Source organism: Pleuronectes platessa, chromosome 10 (assembly GCF_947347685.1).
Source record: "Pleuronectes platessa chromosome 10, fPlePla1.1, whole genome shotgun sequence".
NCBI classification, from domain to species: domain Eukaryota; kingdom Metazoa; phylum Chordata; class Actinopteri; order Pleuronectiformes; family Pleuronectidae; genus Pleuronectes; species Pleuronectes platessa.
In genome coordinates, this window is record NC_070635.1 from 24,612,226 (window position 1) to 24,633,911 (window position 21,686).

General features: G+C 39.1%; 1 protein-coding gene and 2 non-coding genes across 3 annotated transcripts in view; all 3 read left to right on the top strand.

Annotated features, from left to right (window-relative positions):
- snap91a (synaptosome associated protein 91a) overlaps positions 1 to 15,732 on the top strand; it is an 88,505-nt gene extending 72,773 nt beyond the window's left edge. Inside the window, exons 3-10 of the mRNA XM_053432944.1 lie at positions 5,736 to 5,878; positions 7,593 to 7,668; positions 9,269 to 9,371; positions 10,401 to 10,494; positions 10,895 to 11,006; positions 11,954 to 12,060; positions 12,154 to 12,195; positions 15,667 to 15,732. Coding sequence (XP_053288919.1) covers positions 5,736 to 5,878; positions 7,593 to 7,668; positions 9,269 to 9,371; positions 10,401 to 10,494; positions 10,895 to 11,006; positions 11,954 to 12,060; positions 12,154 to 12,195; positions 15,667 to 15,732 — 743 coding nt within the window. The remainder of the gene's footprint in view (positions 1 to 5,735; positions 5,879 to 7,592; positions 7,669 to 9,268; positions 9,372 to 10,400; positions 10,495 to 10,894; positions 11,007 to 11,953; positions 12,061 to 12,153; positions 12,196 to 15,666) is intronic.
- trnam-cau (transfer RNA methionine (anticodon CAU)) lies at positions 24 to 96 on the top strand. The gene has a single exon. It is a non-coding gene; the product is annotated as a tRNA-Met (tRNA).
- Positions 1,362 to 1,432, top strand: trnag-gcc (transfer RNA glycine (anticodon GCC)). The gene has a single exon. It is a non-coding gene; the product is annotated as a tRNA-Gly (tRNA).
- Positions 15,733 to 21,686: the final 5,954 nt, after the last annotated feature.

Below are 21,686 nucleotides of genomic sequence, written 5' to 3' on the forward strand. Positions count from 1 at the left end.
CACAAATTGTCTCTGTACCATTGGCCTCGTTGGCGCAGTAGGCAGCGCGTCAGTCTCATAATCTGAAGGTCGTGAGTTCAACCCTCACACGGGGCATGTTCCTTTTTACATGAGGTTTTGAGCGACTTTGCAACAAGTCATTTACACATTGCAATCCATAGAGGGTGCAGTTGAAAAGGACTGGAAACTGTGGAGACACTAAAGAGGAATGACGGCACGTGCATTTCAGGTTCCCACTGTAGAAATTAAAGAGTAATTTTAAATTTCTGGTGAAAAGCAGAGCAGCTGCAATTTGGACTACTTGCAGGCCAACGCATGTGGTGCTTCTTTGCTATGTGCAGAAAATTGAGATTGACAGGAATGCAGACAGAGCCTCTGAACACCTATAGCTGCCATAACACTGACAGGTGATCAACTTTCTGAAATCTAACATTTCAGATTCAGGAAGATTAACTGTCATTCCAAAACTTCAAAGGAGTCTTTGAAGTGGTTTAAACCACAGATAAATTGTCCTGGCAGGGCATAAGGGTCCCTTAATAGTACGTTTTCGAAAAATGTAAATCGTAAAAAAGTCATTTACAAGCATTGGGGATTCAGTGGTAGAATTCTCGCCTGCCACGCGGGAGGCCCGGGTTCGATTTCCAGCTAATGCATTGCAATTGGATTAATATCATTGTTTTATGATGCTCACTATTAACTGGTTTAAAATTACTTTACAAACACTGATATGTCAGCTCCTTATGACTCTTGTTCTGGATGATTCAAAGTTTTGACAGCAACATATAGTTGTGTCCTAATGGCTTGGGACATAATATTTGGACTCTTTGTACACAGTACTGGACAGCAATGTTCTAGATTACACACATGTATCCCGAATTTTCCGACGTTGGATGCGTATGGTTATTTGACTGACATATTTCCTCTACTTTTAAATATCGATTTTTTTTCTCACAAATTGTGTCTGTACCATTGACCTTGTTGGCGCAGTAGGCTGCGCGTCAGTCTCATAATCTGAAGGTCATGAGTTCAACCCTCACACGGGGCATGTTCCTTTTTACATGAGGTTTTGAGCGACTTTGCAACAAGTCATTTACACATTGCAATCCATAGAGGGTGCAGTTGAAAAGGACTGGAAACTGTGGAGACACTAAAGAGGAATGACGGCACGTGCATTTCAGGTTCCCACTGTAGAAATTAAAGAATAATTTAGCATTTCTGGTGAAAAGCAGAGCAGCTGCAATTTGGACTACTTGCAGGCCAAACCATGTGGTGCTTCTTTGCTATGTGCAGAAAATTGAGATTGACAGTACTTTAATAGTACGTTTTCGAAAAAATGTAAATCGTAAAAAAGGCCTTCACAAGCATTGGTGGTTCAGTGGTAGAATTCTCGCCTGCCACGCGGGAGGCCCGGGTTCGATTCCCGGCTAATGCAACAGAGTATCTTTAGCCAGTGATTTATATCTCAAGCCAATCGCTATGTCCATACCATCCTTGTAGTCTAAGGCACTCTGGTATTGGTTCTGTCATTTGCAGTTGAGTCCACATGGGCTGTTAGCCCCACCTTGCTCCAATTGGATTAATATCATTGATTTATAATGCTCACTTTTAACTGGTTTAAAATGACTTTACAAACACTGATATGTCATCTCCTTATGACTCTTGTTCTGGATGATTCAAAGTTTTGACAGCAACATTGATTTTGTCCTAATGGCTTGGGACATCAAATTTGGACTATTTGGACACAGTACTGGACAGCAATGTTCTAGATTACAGACATGTATCCCGAATTTTCCGATGTTGGATGCGTATGTTTATTTGACCGACAAGTAGTCCTTCATTATTTCCTATACTTTTAAATATCGCTTTTTTTTCTCACAAATTTTCTCTGTACCATTGGCCTCGTTGGCGCAGTAGGCAGCGCGTCGGTCTCATAATCTGAAGGTCGTGAGTTCTAAGTGTCTGTGGGGAAAGCAGGAGGTCTCCTCACTGTAGTTGTGGGGTGGGCCAATGCCAAAAGACATATTACTTTATTTGATACTGAATTATGATCTTGTTTTGATTTTGTCTTTATATATTACAAAATATACTTTAAATGATTCATTGTTCTGTGTGTTGCTTTATACTGTACATGGAAAGGATCCAAGCATAGTGAGCCTGTGTTCTAACACTTGTCAAGGGCCACATACATGGCCGCCTTACACTTTATACCTATCTGTGTCTCTCTCACACTCAAACTCACAAATATTTAGTTGAGAAGGAACGTGGGGACAAAGCACAGACCATCACAGTGAGAGAGAGAGAGAGAGAGAGAGAGAGAGAGAGAGAAAGAGGCCAACAGACGGAGACTGAGATGGAGAGATGAAAAGCGTAGGATGATGAAGGCTGCTGACTCATCAGCCCTGTAGGGATTATCCTTCACATTTTGTGCGTGCATGTATGTGTTTGGCCACTGCCTTACTACTGAAGAGGACATGCACAGCAGTCATTACTGCATGATGAGGATGAGCATGATAGAGGAAGCAAATGAGCCGGCAGGCTAGTAGCATGACTGACAACGCAAAGTGACCTTGAACGCCTCTCTTCCCATTGCCACTATGGGGCATTTTACTTTATTATCATGTAAAGAGAAACCTGTATTTTAAACAAAAATAATAATTTACCATCTACTTGTCTTTTGTCAGATCATAATTGGATCTGACAAAGATTCTTCAAGAACTTAGTTTAAATCTCAAGAAAACTCAGCACTTACAGGGGTTAAATAATGATATAATAAATAATGAATATAATTATCCCTCAAATGCATAACAATGTTTCTGAAATTAATTTAAATGCATTTTTTTTGCATGTTGAGCAAAGATCATTGGGTTTCTTGTTAAAATGTTGTAAAATCATAATAAGTGGCTTAAAGCTCCATGTGTGAGGTGTACGAGGTGTGAGGTGTACCGGCATTTATTTCTTTATATGCCAGAAAGAGAAAAATGCAATTAACCCCTGTCAGCAGGCTCCCAAACTGCTGGCAGTAAATGGGCAGACATGGAAATTACACTATTAGTGAATCAAAGGACTCAATTTGTTGCTCTGAGTCCGACATGCTCTGCTGAATAAAGTCTTTTAAAATGGTGCTGGCCATGTTTTCTCTCCTTCTCCCTCCATCATTCTGTGTGCACGCATACTTATCATATTCCTGTCTCTGAGGACATACCCTAAACGTTTGCCATGGAGGACTCTGACCTCAGTGGTCTGACCTGAATACATACATTCAGTGGATATTAGCTACGTATTTGGTAGCTTGTCCTCTTGGTAAACTTATCACATTAATCATATCTGTTGCTACAATTTACACAATTGTGGGATTGGTTTCTTCACCTGCCTTTTGTGTGATGCAAACCTATCAACATTTTTGAAATTTTAAGGTCATACCCATGTCCTTGGAAACTTTCTGTTTTCACTGGGTAGCCAGCAGAGACACCATGAGAAAATGACAAAGAGAACATTGGAGTTCATAGCTACTGAAGTCGCTGCAGCTGCCGAGTAGCGACAAGGATTTTGTTGTAATGCAAATTTTTAATTTGCGCACATCCTGCAAAGCTTGATAAGTCATATTAAGTCATTATTCAGCCCCAATTTAGCTCAGTTCCACTAACAATTAGAGTCCCACTAATGTGTGACAGTTTATTTACATTAATCTATTATATATCCCACTACCTTTGTGACTTTTGTAAACCCATTTCAGGTATCAAAAGATTTCATCCATGAGTAATGGTGTATTTTCACACGATTTGAAGAACTATATATTTTTGCTCTGGGGCCAAATTATTTCTTTACACAATGGTCTATGTTCAATTTTAGACTCAATGTGGACAGAGCTGAGATTGTCCTGAAAAGGTGAAAAAGATGTAAAAAATCACCTATCAACAAATAGAAGCAAACACATCAGGTCAAGTTGGCAACATTGCCATTGATTTTGTGTTGTGATTTTGACATTTATTCTCCTTTTAGCTTTAGCCTGGTTATTGCCAACTATTGAGTTCATAAGGTGCCGTTCCTTAAATGCTCTACTGTGTTCTAATCCTCTGAGGGAGCTGAAACCTGTTGAAACTGTTCTTAGAAATGAGCGCAACTGCAGAGTCCGGTGAATCAGTTGTTGGTTTGTGACAGCATGTGGCCTGTTTAATTACATAGGCAATTTGATTGAATATCAATTGGAATTTTTTTTATTAGTGCAGGTGTAATTAACATATTGTGAATTAAATGCCTATGGTCAAGTTTTGGCAACTTTCAAACTTAAATAATTCAGAACTTCTTCTTTACAATTTCAAACCAATGGAGAAAATAAACTAAATGACAGTTGTTTGTGTTCAATATTATTTACGTTCAAGAGAAAGATAAAACTTTGAAAATATGAAGATTTGCTCTTTGAGATTGTTGAATATATTTAAGTTTTGTTGACACTTGACATCTATTGCACTTCTGTCTGTCCTCAGAGAGGGAGCCCTCACATGTGGCTCTCTCTGAGGTTTCTACGTATTTTTAACCTGTTAAAAGGGTTTTTTAAGTCCTTTTTTCTTACTCTTGTTGAGGGTTAAGGACAGAGGTTGTAACACCTTGTTAAAGCCCTATGAGACAAATTATGATTTGTGAATATGGGCTATATGAATCAATTTGGCTGATTGATTGATTGATTGATTGGTCATATTGCAGTTCGGCCACTGACATGTTGGAAAGTTGTTTTCAAGTAAAGTGAATAATAAACAGACCGGAATACTGGCAGAATACAAATTTTTAAAAGATTATCTAAAACTTCTATTACATTATGTTGTACCACTCTTGTGGTGTTTCATATGCAAAAAAGATGATCAGTTTTATTACCTATAATGTCAGTAGATGATATATGAATAATTTTTTTAATACAGGAGGTCTTAGTACTGAACCAGTGTGTTGACGAAGAGAACCCTCTCTCTAAAACGTGTCTGTCTGTCGGGTTGATTGGTTTCTGTATAGCTTAAAGTTGGCCTCTTATCACAGTCCAGTCTTCTGTTGCAGTTTCTCCCTCTCTCTTCTGTGGAATATTCCACTCTGGTTCTGCCTGTGCTCGCATAAATGACTGGCTGCAGAAAGACACAAAGCAGCAGCAACTGTGACTCATACCAGGCAATGGTGGCATAATGTGAAGTATATATTAAAAAATGATTTCATTAAGATGGAACATGGCAGCTTCCAATTCTCCTTTTGTTTGCACGGATAGGACTGCTGCATAGTAATGGACATACGATTGACAAAATAAGAACTGACACTTTTAAACACATATCTCAATTGCAAAATAATTTAACAAATAACATCTGGTTATAGTTTATAAGAGATGCCTCAGGTCTTTACACACAGAATAGCAGAGGGCGTTTCTTCACACAACTGACAATATCACAAAAAGAAGCTGAACCTTCTTCTATTATCAGTCTTAAAACGGGTTGATGAACATATGTAAAAATACCTAATTTCGTTTGCTTGCTTGATGAAACACTGACACTTACAAGTGAAAGTTGTGTGGCTGCAAATTGTAGGGATTAATTTACTCTATTACGCGTCTTTTTGACATTTAAAACTCACTTGTCTACCCTTTCCATCCTCACTACAGTTGTTGACTAAGGGCTCTTTGCACAGTGTGTACCTGTACTGAGTCACTCCCCTGCTAATATCCACTATCTGACCATGTTCCTTCTCTTCTCTGTGCTTATCAGACCTGGTCCAGGCCACCCAGGAGTCCACTGTGAACGTTCCCCAGATGGCCGATACACTGATGGAGAGGGCCGGCAACGCCAGCTGGGTGGTGGTTTTCAAAGCCCTGATCACCACACACCACCTCATGGTGCAAGGCAACGAGGTGAGCTTATAACAAAAATTATATACAACCCAATGTTTATGGATGAATGAAGTTTTTCCCTGAGCTGTTGCCTAATAGTTTGCGACATTTTCCTCAATGGCCTCAATGGAATTAACAAAGGGACTTACCTTCTGTTTCCGACCTCCTGAACCATTTTTATGTCCTCACGGCTGAGAAAAGGCAAAGGCTCTGAATTGACAGCAAGGGATAACTCAGGGAGATAAACAGATGGTGTTTTACTTCCCATTAAATGATCCAAGCTGCCACTGAAATGTAGATAACAAAGGCGTGGGGGAAGCTATTGATACAGCACTGTAAGAGAGAAGAGACTGTATGTTGAAATATTCAATAAGAGAGTGCAAGAGAATGACCAATGGACAATGAGAAGACAAAGAGAGAGATCAAGTTATCATTTCATTTAGTTATTCATTCATGTTCCATATCTACTATCCCCTATTCCTTTTTCCTTCCCGTTGGTCTTGATGCCAGTACATAGAGCAGGAAAGATGGCTAGTGGAGGTTTAATGGTATGAATATAATAGCATTAACCTTTGCATTCGTTACAGCAGGTATCCGGGTAAAAGGGCAAGTGTGCTTATGTTTCCATGGGCCACAGTGGGATACTCTGGCCCTTCACACGCACACTGATAATATCACCCTGTGAGTGAAAATGTGTTAATGTGTTGATTTATATTTGACAAGGTGATATTATCTTTACATGGTACGTACATTAACAAGGACTACTGTAGTGTTCTGGATGATAATAGATGTAATACTGAATTGACTTGTTGAAAGAAAGAGAACGAGAGAATGAAAGCGAGAAAGAAATTGGAGGAGCGGAATGTAGCTCACCGGTTCTCAAGGGAGGAATTTTATTCCTCACATCCCCTTGTTTTATTGTTTTCTGCTTTGTTTACATGGAGCCACAAAATAGGATACAGTATATGTGTGTGTATGTGTTGTTTATTTATGTGTTTGGGGGATATTTTTACCACTGCAGTAAGCTTTCTTTCTTGTTGGGATGCTGAACCTATTTGTCTTTATTATTTATTTGTCTTTATTCATGCTGTATTTCCTTTTTCTCTCCATATTCCTAATTCATAATCACATCTTCCCACTCGTGAAGGTGTAACATTGCTCCTTTAAAATCTGAGTTTCTCTCTAATCAATAAAGAAAAAGACAAAAGTCAATTCCCTTCCATCGATAAAGTGCTGAAAGTGCTGAACGGCTCCTTTGAGATTCAAATGGGAATGAATCTCTCAAACGAGCCCACAGAACCCTGTTGTTCAATGAATTCTTAAATTCTTTAATTTTATGTTTTGTTGATGGTAGTGAGCAGTTGTGAGGAGAAACTCACAACCCTTGATAACCTGCCAATTACTCTGCCATCTCCTCTCCTACATCCATTATTAGTGTGAGCCGGTGAGCATCCTATACGTTAGTGATACTAACTAGATATTGAAAGTCAAAGGAGCCTGCTCCTGAGATTTGTTTTGGTGGGACCCAAAGCGATAGAGCAGGAGATCAAGGCAGATAAGTGGTCAGAATGACAGTAAATATCAGCCAGAATGGCATCGACAAGAACAGCCCTCTCTGTTCCAGACATACACATGTGCCAATCCCCCAGCCACTCTTTCAGACGTACGCATGCATGAGTCATGAAAACACAGTTTTAGACCTAAGTAAACACTGTGTTTCTATCCTCTCCCACAGAAATTCCTGCAATTCCTGGCTTCTAGAAACACCTTGTTCAACCTCAGCAACTTCTTGGATAAAACTGGCTCCCATGGTGGGTGATGCCTCTGTACTGCTTATGTAGACAAAACTAACTTCCCTCCATGATCTCTAGTTTCCCCTGCTCCCCTTAATGAAATTCATCAACATGGAAATTAATGCAATGTCCTAAATACTGGCTTCATACCCTGTTGTCATTGATATGTTGTCTACTAGGGTCTATCTTGTTATTTTTGTAATTTTGTTAAGGTAGAAAAACAAGCATGGGTTAATACCAGGATTAATACAATACACGCTACGAGTTATTAGTATTTAGCTTTGTGTTAAGGTTTACTTTTGTCTAGTAAGGATCAAGTCTAGTCCATATCTGTCTCCTCAAAGAAAATTAAAGTGACAGTTGTCTTGTGACATTTATCTAGCAAATACATATACAAACAATTTAACGGAGCAAATTAATCACAGAAAGGAAAGTAGGAAAGATTAAAAAAAGTTATTATACTATACAGCACATAGATAAAGTTGGGGGAGAAAAAATGATTTCACAGCATCTACTGTTTCTTTTTTTCTCTATGCAATATTCGTATTTATATGTAATAACCATTCGACTAGTCCTTACAAATTCATATAGTCAAGTTTGTATAATAAATAAATCAGGTGTACATAAAACAGTCACCTATACATGGAATCAAAGTTCTTAGAACCTTTTACTCCATGTGCTTATTAAAGTCACCTTTTTTATTAATAGTTGGACATTTTGAAAAATTGACCTATTCACTTTCTTGTCGAGTTACCTCTAAAACTTTGTATTGTGTTAACTTAAAAAATAGCTAGTTTCCTGCTTCCAATCTTTGAACAACGCAGCGTAATCAGGACACAGCGTTTTGTGTTGGTCTCTGAGCCTCTGGCTTTTTTCAGAGTGACGACAACAACCACAGGTTGTTAAGAAAGAAAGTGAACCAGATGGAATAGTGGATCCATAAGGGCCATGTGGGAGTGTGGCAGAGGGCGAGGACTTTTCCCTAGTAACATAACAAAATGACTATAACTTATTGCAATATTTCCCACAGAATCAATGTAACCTATGATGGTAACAAAGGTGCACGTACAACAGATTCCAAGTGACAGGTACACAGACTAAAGAGTGAAAAATAAGTTATCCTGTGAGAGAAAGAACTTCAGCTAAAACTAGGAGGTCTGACTGTTTGCGTGGATGGGAGCAACATTATGGATCATAACTCAAGCCCACGGCAGCCCGCAGCAGCTCAGGGTATGCAGCGTATAGCTCTGCCCATAGTGCTGTACACTCAGAAATATTTTTTATTATGGGAAGTGAAAATTTGTTTTGGTTACTATGAAACTGTGGGGGTACAAATTACAATAATTAATAATTAATTGGAAAGACTAAATTACAGTATTTCCTGCTCGTTTAAGGCACAGTTTCTGAATATGGACTGTACTAATTTTTAAATTTGAATGTTGATACTTTCACCTAATTTATATTCAGTAACACCTACACTTGCATTATTAACAAGACAGCAATCTCACTGTTTACAATATGGGGCCATTACACATTTTCAATGCTTACTAATACTCTGCGCTAAGTTGACATTGAAGAGTTTGCACGTTTACATTTGTATTGTGTGCGTCTTCCTCAGGCTATGACATGTCCACATTTATCAGACGCTACAGCCGTTATCTCAACGAGAAGGCCTTCGCCTACAGACAGATGTCTTTTGACTTTGGACGTGTCAAGAAAGGGTACTGGTTTTTATTTCTCACAACACCACCCTTCTGAATGATCATTTCAGCTTTGTTGTTTCATAAAAAAGCTGGGTCTAGAACATGCTCGCTTTTTAATTGCACTTGATATTCATCAGAATATCAAACATCCCACAGAGGTTGTGAAGATTCCTCTAGCTCAGTTACTCAGTTACCTCTAGCATGGAAAGTGCAGGGCTTTACTGATGTACAGAGATAAATACAGTCGACAACTCTGCTTAGCTGGCAGACACAAGGTACCTTAATACAATTCTATTTGTATAGCCCTTATTCACAAATCACAATTTGTCTCATAGGGCTTAACAAGATGTGACATCCTCTGCCCTTAACCTTCAGCCAGAGGCAAGAAAAACTACCAAAAAAAACATTAACAAAACATAGGAACCTCAGAGAATGCCACACGTGTGGATCCATCTTCCAGGACGGACAGAAGTGCAATAGATGCCATGTGTAACTGAGAAAGAGACAAAATAACAGTATTTACAAGCTTGATTAGAAAAAACTATTTGTAACATAATGGAACAAATGTCAATTTTTAAATTATTTATACATAAGAAAAGGTCTGATAGAGAAGAAGGGAGCAGTAATGGCAATGATTTGAGGAGTTATTGTAAATAATGATAGAGAATGTGAGTAGGCGTAATGTATATCAAGCAGTCAACTACTATCCCGATCATGATCCAGTATCCACCATCATAATCTATGGTCCATGATCACAGTCTGCGATCCACCATCATAATACACGATGTGGCTGCAGCAGCGATCCTGGATCTGCAAACTATAAAGCACAAGGACTCAGGCTACATAACCTGACACTGAAATATGTTGACGCAGACTAAAGAAATCAATGATCACACTATGTGAGTCTAAATGACTCAGCTCTTCATAACAATGGATACTAGACCATGCAAGGGGGTTTAATATTTCGGATCTTTGCAGATGTAAAAATCATTCAGCTTCTTTCTCACTCTTTCTCTTGTCCCTTTTTCGGTTCATCCTCTTTCTCAGAGCTGAGGGAGCGATGAGGACTATGTCTGTAGAGAAGCTGTTGAAGGGAATGCCGACCCTGCAGAGCCAGATCGACGCACTGCTGGATTTTGATGTGAGTGACACTCGCTAATAAGGAACAGAGGGATAAACACAGTCAAGAGAGAATGGTGGCAACTGGGTTTAAACAGGCTTAGTGTTGTAGTCACAGCCTCATATATATATATATATATATATACTGTGTATATAGGAGCATTGTCAGCGTGTTGTTATTTATTGAAAATAAAGAAACTTAAGCATATAATTGTAACATGAAATTGTCTTTGTGGTATACCTGCAATTGTGAGGATGGGATACATACAGTACGACTGATACAGAGACTTAGAAATGTTGTTGTCTTTGTCATTTAGTTCTCCTCGTAAGTTTCTGACTCAAAAGAAGTTTTCGGTCTCCTCTATTCATCTTCAAAAATCCTAACTACACTTTGCCTCTTGGGTTTAATTTGTGTCCACAAGGTACATCCTCCGGACCTGGACAATCCAGTGATAAAATCCTGCTTCCTCCTGCTCTTCAAAGATCTGATCAAGTTATATGCCTGCTACAATGACGGCGTCATTAACCTGCTCGGTAAAGAGTCACTCCATCTTCACCTCATCACATGATCTGTTAAATAATCAATGAACAAAAGTCAAGTACTCTGGAAGTACATATACATATTACAGAGGAAGCCATTACATACTACTAATATACAACACGTTAAAACTGTCATAAGCACTGGTTTGTAAATATAGAGGAATTATCAGCATACCCAATGCGGAGAAATCTTCAACAATATAACTGCAATCAGCAAGAAACAATAAAGTCTATGGTTCTAAAAGACATACACACAATCACACACTACAGCTATTCAGGTTAAAACCATACAGCTAAAACATGACAAGCTTTGTCTCTCATCATCTGAAGAATAACACATTGCAGGACATACATACACATAGCTAAAGACGTACCCATTTAAAGTAAAAAATTGTTTGTATATTAACAGTGCTACGGTATGTTGCTATAATGATTAGACTGTTAGCCGAGTAGGTGACACACAGACTAGTGCTTCAGTGAGGCCTCTGATATCCTCCTCTAGATGGATATTTTCTGACTTCCATTACTACCTCTTACTGACCTTCACAATGGGTCACCTGAGCAATGTAAAAGCAAAAGTTACTTAAACCTGTTAGGGTTGCATTTGTTGGGGACTATTTCTGTTTTGCAGATTTGGTCCTCTAGTGAGTATTTAAAGGAACAGAGCTGATGCAGTGCCTGGGTTCACAGTGTTGAAGCAACATATCACCCAGTGTACTGGTTTGCCACAGTGATGAACAGGTTTTGGACACAGTGGATGTCTGTGGCAAGGACAAATAAGATAACATTTTTGGCTACACACAATACTTAATAGCAGGATTGATTCATTTTTGGTTTGATCTTTTAATGCAGTTTAACAAAAAGGAAAACATAGAATGATCACGACTTCTTTTTGAACTATGTGAGAAAAAGGAGTCACATTGTACTATCTCTTTATCCAGAAAAGTTTTTCCTGATGAAGAGGAGCCAGTGTAAAGACGGCCTGGAGATCTACAAGAGATTCCTGACACGAATGACTCGGGTTTCCGAGTTCTTCAAAATCGCTGAGGTAGCCTAAACAGCACCATATATCTCTGAATATCAGCTACATATTGTACTACTTATTTACTATTTCATTAAATGTCATTGTATTCTTTTACAGCAAGTGGGAATAGACAAAAATGACATCCCCGAACTCACTCAGGTAAGAAGCTTCCTCACCCCACTATTTTTCTGGCTACGAACTAATAGATAATGTCGGTACTCTGTTTTTTATCTACTGTCCAATATGTCATGCGAATGTATAAGGTGACCACCCATCCTTCCTGCAGGGTTCACTGTGGTTTTCTTTTGGTTGTAATCAGACGTTCACAGACAGCTACACTCTGTCCCTTGTTTGAAGAGGAGGCATATCCCACTTCCCCCCTTATCACCTCCAAGCTTCATGCAACCAATTAGCTGTGTTTGTTTGGTCTTTTGACTTTCAGAGATGCAGAATGATCATTCAGGCTGAAGGCCAAATTATAGTTGGGTTGCACGCACGCACGCATGCACGCAAGACACGCAACACGCCCCTTTCGTGCCCTCTGGCGGCTTGCGTGCGTCCGCCAATTTTTCTAACTATACGACAAAACAACGCGAGCCTCACGCAGCCCGCAAGGCTTATGATTGGTCTGCTTACTACATCCCGTCCGGAGTCTAGTTTCCGGTTTCATGCCCCGCAATACGCGGATATCACGGAAGATTTAGAAGAACGAATATGGACCAAATAGATGAGCACTTGATAGTAGAGATCCGAAAGTATGACCACTTGTATAACCCGTCACTGACTGGCGGATTTGTCCGCCAGAAATAATCTATGAGGAGCCGGAGTGGCGATCTAAATAAACAGTCGACGAAGAAGAAGACGTCTCTTCTTTGTGTGTTTTGTCTTCAACAAACAACGTAATTCCGCCTAGTGTTATGGCGGCAAATTGCGTTGCAACACGCGCAACACGTTAGTGAAGCATAAACCAAAACGAGTCCGTCGATACAACTGCGTGGCCTTCCGCGGTTGCAGTCGCAGGACTATAATTCGGCCTTGAGAGTGTGAGGAGTGCAAAGAGCTAGCTTTGGGGAGTAAACAGCTTAGGAAAGGTCAACAATAAAACTCTCTTTGAGTTCACAGAATTTAAGCACAGAACAAGTGAATTGCACAGCGAGTGCACAACCACCAAACAAAGTGCGATGATGTGACTGAATGAGCTGCTAAACATAGTTTTAGTTTAACAACTGTATAAAGGATCAGCAGACTGTCCTTGAATTGTGCTGCAGAGTTTCCATGAAGGATTCACTATATTACCTTTTCAAGTAATTTCCATGATGAGAAACCTGATTTCTCCTGTATGTTTTCCCTCGCAACTACATTTCTGTTTGAAAAACGGATACACTTGGCGTCTAAACTATTCCAGAGTTGTATAGCCACTAACACAGAGAAGTTTTGAACCGCTGCTGGCCCCATTTTAGTTTGAAAACTTGGGTAGGACAGGCACAAACAGAGATGTTTGGAAATGATGACGTAGACACTCACAACTGCTTGCTGATTTGGTCTTCCGGTCACTATGTAGCCTTTTGCTGATTCGTCAGGCTCCGATCACATGACCCCGTTCTGGAATAAAACAACCAGCATTAGCCTTGACTACCAGTGCAGAACAGAACATGGTTAAACAAAAGTGTTGCTGACCCTGCTTTGTCTTTGTTAACAGCTGTCGCGCAGTTACATTGTACATTTTACAATGATACAACTGCTGACATGTGTAGGAGACAAGCTGTTATTCGAGCATGCCTTCCTATTTACACCGGTACACACATGCCCAGTTTAAGGGAGCGGTCATGTGATGGGCGTTTTCAGGTACAAATTTGAATGTCTGGTATTATTTTTTGTGGGGAAATGTTATATGAGCCTCTTTATGAATACACTTATTTCCATTTGAATTTAAGTCTTATTATTATCATCAGTTCGAACCGACGAAATGTTTCCCTTGAAATATTTGAAGCAGTAAAATAATTTAAAAGCCTTTAACATGGTCTGGATTTCATCATTAAATGAAACCTCAACAATAAGTACATTTAGATTATTGTGCCTATTTAAATTATACCACCACTTTTCTCACTAGTATATAAAAATGATACTGTTATATCAATTAGCTGAATCGCATGATTAATCTTTACGGCCAAAACATACGGACCAGAGAGACCACCATAAATAATTAGATTCTGTATGGGTGATAAAATTTGATTTTCGTAATTCCAGGACAAGAAAAAGATTTATGTAACTAATCTACATTTCGGTTTCTGAGCTCATCCTCTCCAGAATGTCTCACAGTACAGCAGCGCAAACAAGAAAGTGTTATTTTAACATCTAACTGATTCTCTTGCGGTGTTGTTATGTCCTCATCCGTGCTATTTTTTAGCACTGTGTCTGTTTGTTGAATGTTTCTGCAAATGATGGCAGTGTCAGTCATGTGACATAATCTGTCAAGCAACTGCCTGGAGGCCTGTTTCTGTCACGTCCACAGGGAGAGGATCCAGCACATTTTATGCTGGCCTCCTCCTCGGAGAACTTCAACTGTGTGTGTGTCTAAATATTAAAGTGACAGAGCTGTTAAAGGCGCCCTTTGTCTCTTTGTTGTCAGTGGAGTCCCTGGTTGATAAATGGTCTACTCATCCCTCTCATAGCCAAGACAAACAATATCAGTCTGTCTACTTTGTTGACCTTTCACACTTTTATGAATAATATACTAGGCAGATTTAAATGAATATATCCAGGAAATGGATCAAGGGATTACGTGAATTAGTGAAATTAGCGTTGACCTCGCTTAATAAGCCTGGTGGATATTATTGTGCTATCCATTTACTTGTATGTTGGGAGGTGATAATCTCCCATTTGGCCTGGTTGAGTATTCAGCATTTCATAATGGCTGACTGGCACACTTCTCACTCTATTGCCATCAATACTTAACCTTTTCTTATGATTTTGTCCTTTTGTGCCCTTCTTTATCCCCCCTCCTTCATTTTTTATTTCCTGTGTAAGGGCAGTGTCTCCTTCAGTCTGTCGACAGTGATTATCACTAAACAGGATACTTTGATATAAGCTGAGGAAAACAATGAATTCAGGCCTGAACCTTGTGCCAGACTCAAGTTAGCTTTTGAGCAGTAGATTCAGAGATAGATGGATCTGAGATTAGAGCGCTGTTGAGACTGCACAAGGAAGATCAACTCAGGATCAGGATATCAGACAGCTTCACTAGCATGGCCTTTATAATGCTTATCTTGTGAAACAAAATTATACTTCAGTACCCATCTTTCTTCTTTTATGATCTTTAGTTTGAGATATTTGACACACGTTTATTCTTGTGCAAAACAGGTATAAAAAGCTGTCTTTGCAAAAGCTCTACTTTTGTACAGTAATACAGTAATCTCATAGTGACTCCATGTGTCTGCCCTCTTAGTGACTCCATGTATCTATGGAACTGGATTAAAAAAAAAAATCAATTGTAACCTCCCTTGTGATTCTTATGGTGCTGTATAATAATACAGAAACTACAGGACATAACATGTTTAAATTCATGATCAGCCTTTCTTTTTAACTGTGTCGTCCTCTGTCTTCCCCTGTGGTGCCCTTGGGTGTGATCAGGCCCCAGAAAGTCTTCTAGAGTCCCTGGAGACCCACCTCAACACCCTTGAGGGGAAGAAGCCGTAAGTAGTCAGGTTTATCTATTCCTCTGTTTGTTTGTTTTTTACGTTTACCATATTGAGCACAGAGCTTGTAAGAGTTTGTAATGGTTTGTTCCGTGCTGAAAGCCCTGTGAGAAGTGGTTAGTTGAACATTTGGGTGTCCAACATGCAAATTTGGTAATCTTAGAAGTGGTTTTGCTCTTTTCCTGGGGCCTGTTTGAGATTAAATTTGTGACAGTATCTTCGCTATCTGCTTATTACTCTCACTTATTTCACTAACATGTTGTTTCTTCTTTCTTTGCCTAACTCAGAGAGGATAAGTAAGTATTCTCTCTCAATGAGAACTGTACTTGGAAATACAAATTTACCATCATTTGTAGTAACTGTGTTAAATTGTTGGATTCAAGTGATAGATTCTATAGAACAAAATCTGAACATTTCACAGACACCATTAACGTTTCACACCAACAACTTGTTCAAGATGAACTTCTATGAAAAATGTTAATTTTTCTTTGCAAGTTAATTTCATATTTTGTGACGTTATTGTCATCATTAACATATTTATCCTTTTCATCATCTGACACTCAGGTCCAACTTTTACATAGCTTGCCATTCAAAGACAACAATTTATTTTTGTGATAATGTGAAAAAGAAAAGCTACATAGAAATTGACCTGGGGCCAAGATGCTATTACTCAGCTGTGCAACGTGGATCTTATAATTGCAGATGTTTGCTAAATGGAATTGCCTTGAAATGCTGCCTGCCTGAAAAACACCAAAGTGATACTTACGCTGCCACTTTGTCTTCCATCTCAGTAACAGCTATTATGTTTCAGCAAGTACACCATTAAACTCTTTAACTCATGTACTATCATTGTTTTTGCAGGTCACCCACTAAGGTAAGCTATGTTTCATGATAATCACAATGTTGTGGTAATAATGATATTCTTTGCTTATGCATAGACCTCTTCAAGTCAAAACAGATTTAGAGCTTCACAGCAGTACCAGAACATGTGAAAAATGTAAATGCTGAATTCGACTTTTAACTTCACTCTTAGCAGTTTCAAGTACAGACATGTGGTGATTCATTGTGAATTCATGTGTTAAACAGCTGTTTACATAACTGTGTTTGAAGCACATTAACAGGGGTCTCTCTCTCTGCAGCAGGAAGCTACGGCCAACAACTCCTCGCCGACTGCTGCTGCTGCTGCTCCTGCTGCTGCTACTGCCGCACCACCGGCCAAGGCACCGCATCGTGCTCCCCCTGCTCGCCCTGGGCCACCTACCAAACCTCCTCCGCCTGCCGTCACCCCCTCTGCACCAGCCCCCATCACCACCACCATAACTAGCAAGTAGGAGTCACTCAACAATATTACAAAGTGTTTGAGATGCATCAATATCCAACCATCAATATTACGTCAGGAATTGATTCCAATCTGTCAACACTTAGTCTCTCACTTTCTTCCTCTGTGTTTAGTGCCCTCGATGATGGGTTCTTGTTGGATCTGGACCCAATTTCCTCCTCATCAACAGGGGGCGCTGCAGCTGCTTGTTCTATGACTGGATGGGGAGGTGAGAACTTTCTGCTCTGTCAGCAGCGGATCTTTCATCATTTCATCTTACTGTCTGGGGGGATGATAAACAGAAACATTTCTCAAGAGCAATTCCTGGAGGGGACACCAAAGGGGACCTGCGAATGTACCAAATTTGATTAATGTACTGTGTGTATATATATATATATATATATATATACAGTATATAGTTTATATATATTTATATGGTAAAAAAAATAACAGCTGAAAAAATAATGCACTTAGAACTTAATTGTTTTTGGTAAGTTAATCTTAAATACATTATTATAGAACTATAACTCAATTAACATGTATAAAATATATTTAGTGTGTGTGTTCCCTGTATAGTGCCCTCAAAAATTCCACAAGGGAATGAAAAATATTGTTGGAAGGACGCATTGAACAAATTGTCAATTAAGACTAAAACATATCTCAAATGTCCTAAACTTGAATCAACTTACAAAAACACATTTTGGTAAATATTTAATCGAATTAAATCGATCACACTGAAATAGGCCATGCATGTTTCAAACCATCAATTCTAAACCTGTTTACTTAACTGTGGACCATTTTCCAAAGCATAAAGGGAGCTGACATCACTGCAGATACATAAATGTTAACCATTTTCTGAGATGAGGTAGAAAGAAGAGAATCAATTTATAAACCGAGAGTATGCTTTGGATAATCGTTGGCAGTTACATGGAGGATACACTATTTGTTGTAAATGAGATGAATTAAAAAAACTTAAGTATTTGAATAAATAAGTGTTACCCTCCTTAATGTTTTTATTGGATTATGTGGAACCGCATTTTCATTGTGAAGCTGTCGCTGCTCTTCCCCACATCTCCACTGATCCCCTGAAAATAGCCAGAATCCAGCCATAACCTTTCACTACCTAAATTACATTAAGGACCTCTTAGCTCTATTGCGATTTTACATTGGTGTGCGTTTGTTTTTTTATTGCCTTATCTGTATAATATTGGCGACTTGCGTTTGACAAATTTCTAAATTTCTGCAGAGCAGCTATATATTTATAGTTATATAGATTGTGTTCATGCTGTCATTCATCCTCTCTCATCTGTGTCTTTTTCTGATCATCTCTTGTGCAGATCTTTTGGCTGAGGGTGAGTATTCCGTTGACAGACTGAATATAAGAAATGCCTGCAGATTTTTTCATCGTCCATCTGGGCTTTCTACCTAAAGCTCTCTGTTGTCTCAGTGTCAGGTGTCTGCATTGAAAACCAATGTAGTTATTATCTTTCGCACCCTTCCTGTTAATCTCTGACCACACACGTCTGCTCTTTTTTCATTTTTTAGTCACTTTGACACTGACATCTTCCACCTATCTTCCTTTTTTTATCTTGCTATTCCTCTCTTGTAACGGGGTCGTGGCATTTGGATTATGGGGTAACCTGCTTAGCAGTTCCAGCTGCCTCTGATGGAGCTTCTGAAGCTCTCCTGGACGAGGAAGAGTCTGCTGAGGCTGAAGCTGATGCTGATGCTGCAGTTGATGCTCCCAAAACCACCGCTACCACTGCTGCCACTGCTGCTGCAGCTCCACCAGTCCCCTCCTCTCTGCCCATCTCCGCCCCTGCCACCACGTCAGCCACAGAAATCGACCTTTTCGGAGGTCAGTGTGGTTCGATGGTTGGATTTAGGGCCCTATTCATGGCATGGCTGCCTGTCTGCTACAATCATTTTGTCATCAAGTTATTAATTGATATTAATTTTGTATTTAAATGACTGGGATTTGACTATCACTTCCTAAACTTTCCATTGCAGCCACTAGTAAATTCATTGAGAGTGCTTCTTTTGAAAACCACATTAATATACTTTTGTTCTATCAGATACATTTTGTATGTGATGTATGTTTCTGTGGTATCTAAAGAATGAAGAGAATCTAACTCACATTTTTTGATGTCACATGAAGACTTAGTAACAAATATTTAAATGTATATTGTGACATTTCAACAGTTGGCACCAGAACCCCAGTTTGTGCCTTGTGCCATATATTACCTTCAACATTTGAGTCACAGAGGTAAAAATCTGATTAAAAAACAAAACAATTTCGACTGTTATGTATATATTTCCACAAACCTCAAATATTCTACTTGATATCTGGATTACAATTCTCCATTTTGGTATACACACTGAACAAGGAGAATTTTCATATCCATCTGCCATATATGTTTGGATTAGAGGCCAATATTTAAAAAATATTTTCCTCCATGTGGTTAGTTGTAGTCCTCGATGATCCTGGAAATACCTAGAGAAAGACAACAATCGTATTTTTTCATAAATTAGATGCTTAATGGTGTGACTCAAATGTATTGGTAATCTACCTGTTACTAATATTCTTGCTCCCTCATTTGTTACGAGCATGCACACTACTGTGCTTGCACAAACCCTGTTTTGCACTGACCACAGAGCAAAACGCTTATCATTTCTGGCACATACCAAAAATACCAGGCACTGCAGAGGATTACTTGCTTTTCTCTGGGTTTATTCAAGGCTGCACAGTTGTCACAGAAAACTAATGTGCTTAAACATTGACATGTTAAAAACATCCATAAGAGTGTTTCATTATATACATGTGCACCTCAGTAAACCCACTGCATTGTAATTAATCTCGTATCAGTTGCTTTTTACTTTTTTGGTTTATCACCCATGTGTCCCTAATTGCTAACCAACAGTTTCATAAATTTGCCACAATGATGAATAGCTGGATGATAATTTGGCTTTCTAATAATAACCCGAGCCCCAACATTTGTATCTCCTGAAAAGAATTTGAACTGAATTTCTTTGTCAAAGAGATACTCTTCCTTGTCCATCCCTGAACCTGACATGTTCCTTCTTGTCACAGAGCAAAATTAACTTGTGACAACCTCATTTCACACATATGCACAAACTGTGCAGTCACTGAATTCAGCATTATGCAGCCTTCCAAAACTCACCTTGTGACTAATGGTGGTACAATCTGATCAGTAGTCACAGTAACCAGGCTGCATATTTCTTGTATTCTCTGCTTTTCCCTGATGCTGACCTCTCATTTTTGTTTCCTGTCCACTCCATCTCTTTACTCATCCTATGTTCTTTACATCCATGTGTCTGTCGGTGTGTTGGCCCTGGGGGTTATGTTTTGTGTGTGTTGCGTTCCGGCTGTATTCGTCTGCAATACCCTAGATGCGTTTGCACCTTCCCCAGGAGACGGTCCTGCTGCCGTGGCCGCGGGCCCTGCTTCTGATGCTTTTGGTGGATCTGGTGGGTGACAAGACAGCTTTTTGTGCAAGTGTGTTTGTGTGTGTGTGTGTGTGTGTGTGTGTGTGTGTGTGTGTGTGTATGTATGTGTGAATGTAAAAGCTGTTTTTGCTTTTATTATATTGAAGCTGCTTCTGCAATCATAGGAGACAGTAGAACAAACGTTTACTGTTTCACCCCAAATCCTGCTGTAATGCCCCAGTCATGGACCCTCTCCTCCCTCATCTTGACTCCTCATCTTCTTCTTATATTCACCCAGTGAATACTACAGTAAAAAGCAGCAATTTATTACACTGTAGGAATAAATACCATTTGTTTTAAAACCACTTACTCTAAATAATGATGGTGATAATTGTGCTATCATCGCTTTTCCTTTGAAAATAACTAACTCCATTCAGTTTCTTTCTTCGACCTACTATGTACAGAAAATCAGTGGCTGGAGCAATGCATGTAGTGACTGTGCTTTCTCACAAATTATATTCTTTAAACACTGGAAATCAAATGTTACATTTTGGGCGCTCTAGTTTGGGCATTTACTAGTAACTGCAGCAGTCACAGAAGCAGTGGCACTGACCAATTACACATGCTGGTCAGCTTAGCTTTTCGATGATCAGAATACAGGCCCTTAGATGATCCATAACTTATCTCTGGAAAATTGATTTAAAACTCATTAAAAGTTCTTGTTAAAAAATGTTTAAGAAAATAAAAAGTTAATACATAAAGTAGAAATCGCTGCTTTATTAACATTTTCAGCAGTCTAACTAGCTAATGTTTACACAGAAATAAATGATATCTCTTTGATGTTTTCCGAGCCATGTAACAACGTGCTGCCTTGTAAGGACTGGATAGATTAAAGATAGAGTTGGTAATTTCTCTCTGAAACACATTTCATCTTATTTGTTGAAATCCTCCTCATGTCCTGACAGCCATCAATAAAAAAAGTTATCAGAAAAACAAAAAACTCTTCCAGAACATTAATAAACATGAATAATCATTTAACACGAACCATATTAAATGATTGGCTGGCTTACCTGTCTGTCACTAACCAACCTGCCTGCCCACATCCTGCACATGACCGAGCTGTCACAAGCCAGACGCAGGGATGCTACAGCCAGTAGTTAGCAAGCTAGTCACGGAAAAGTCGGCTCGTA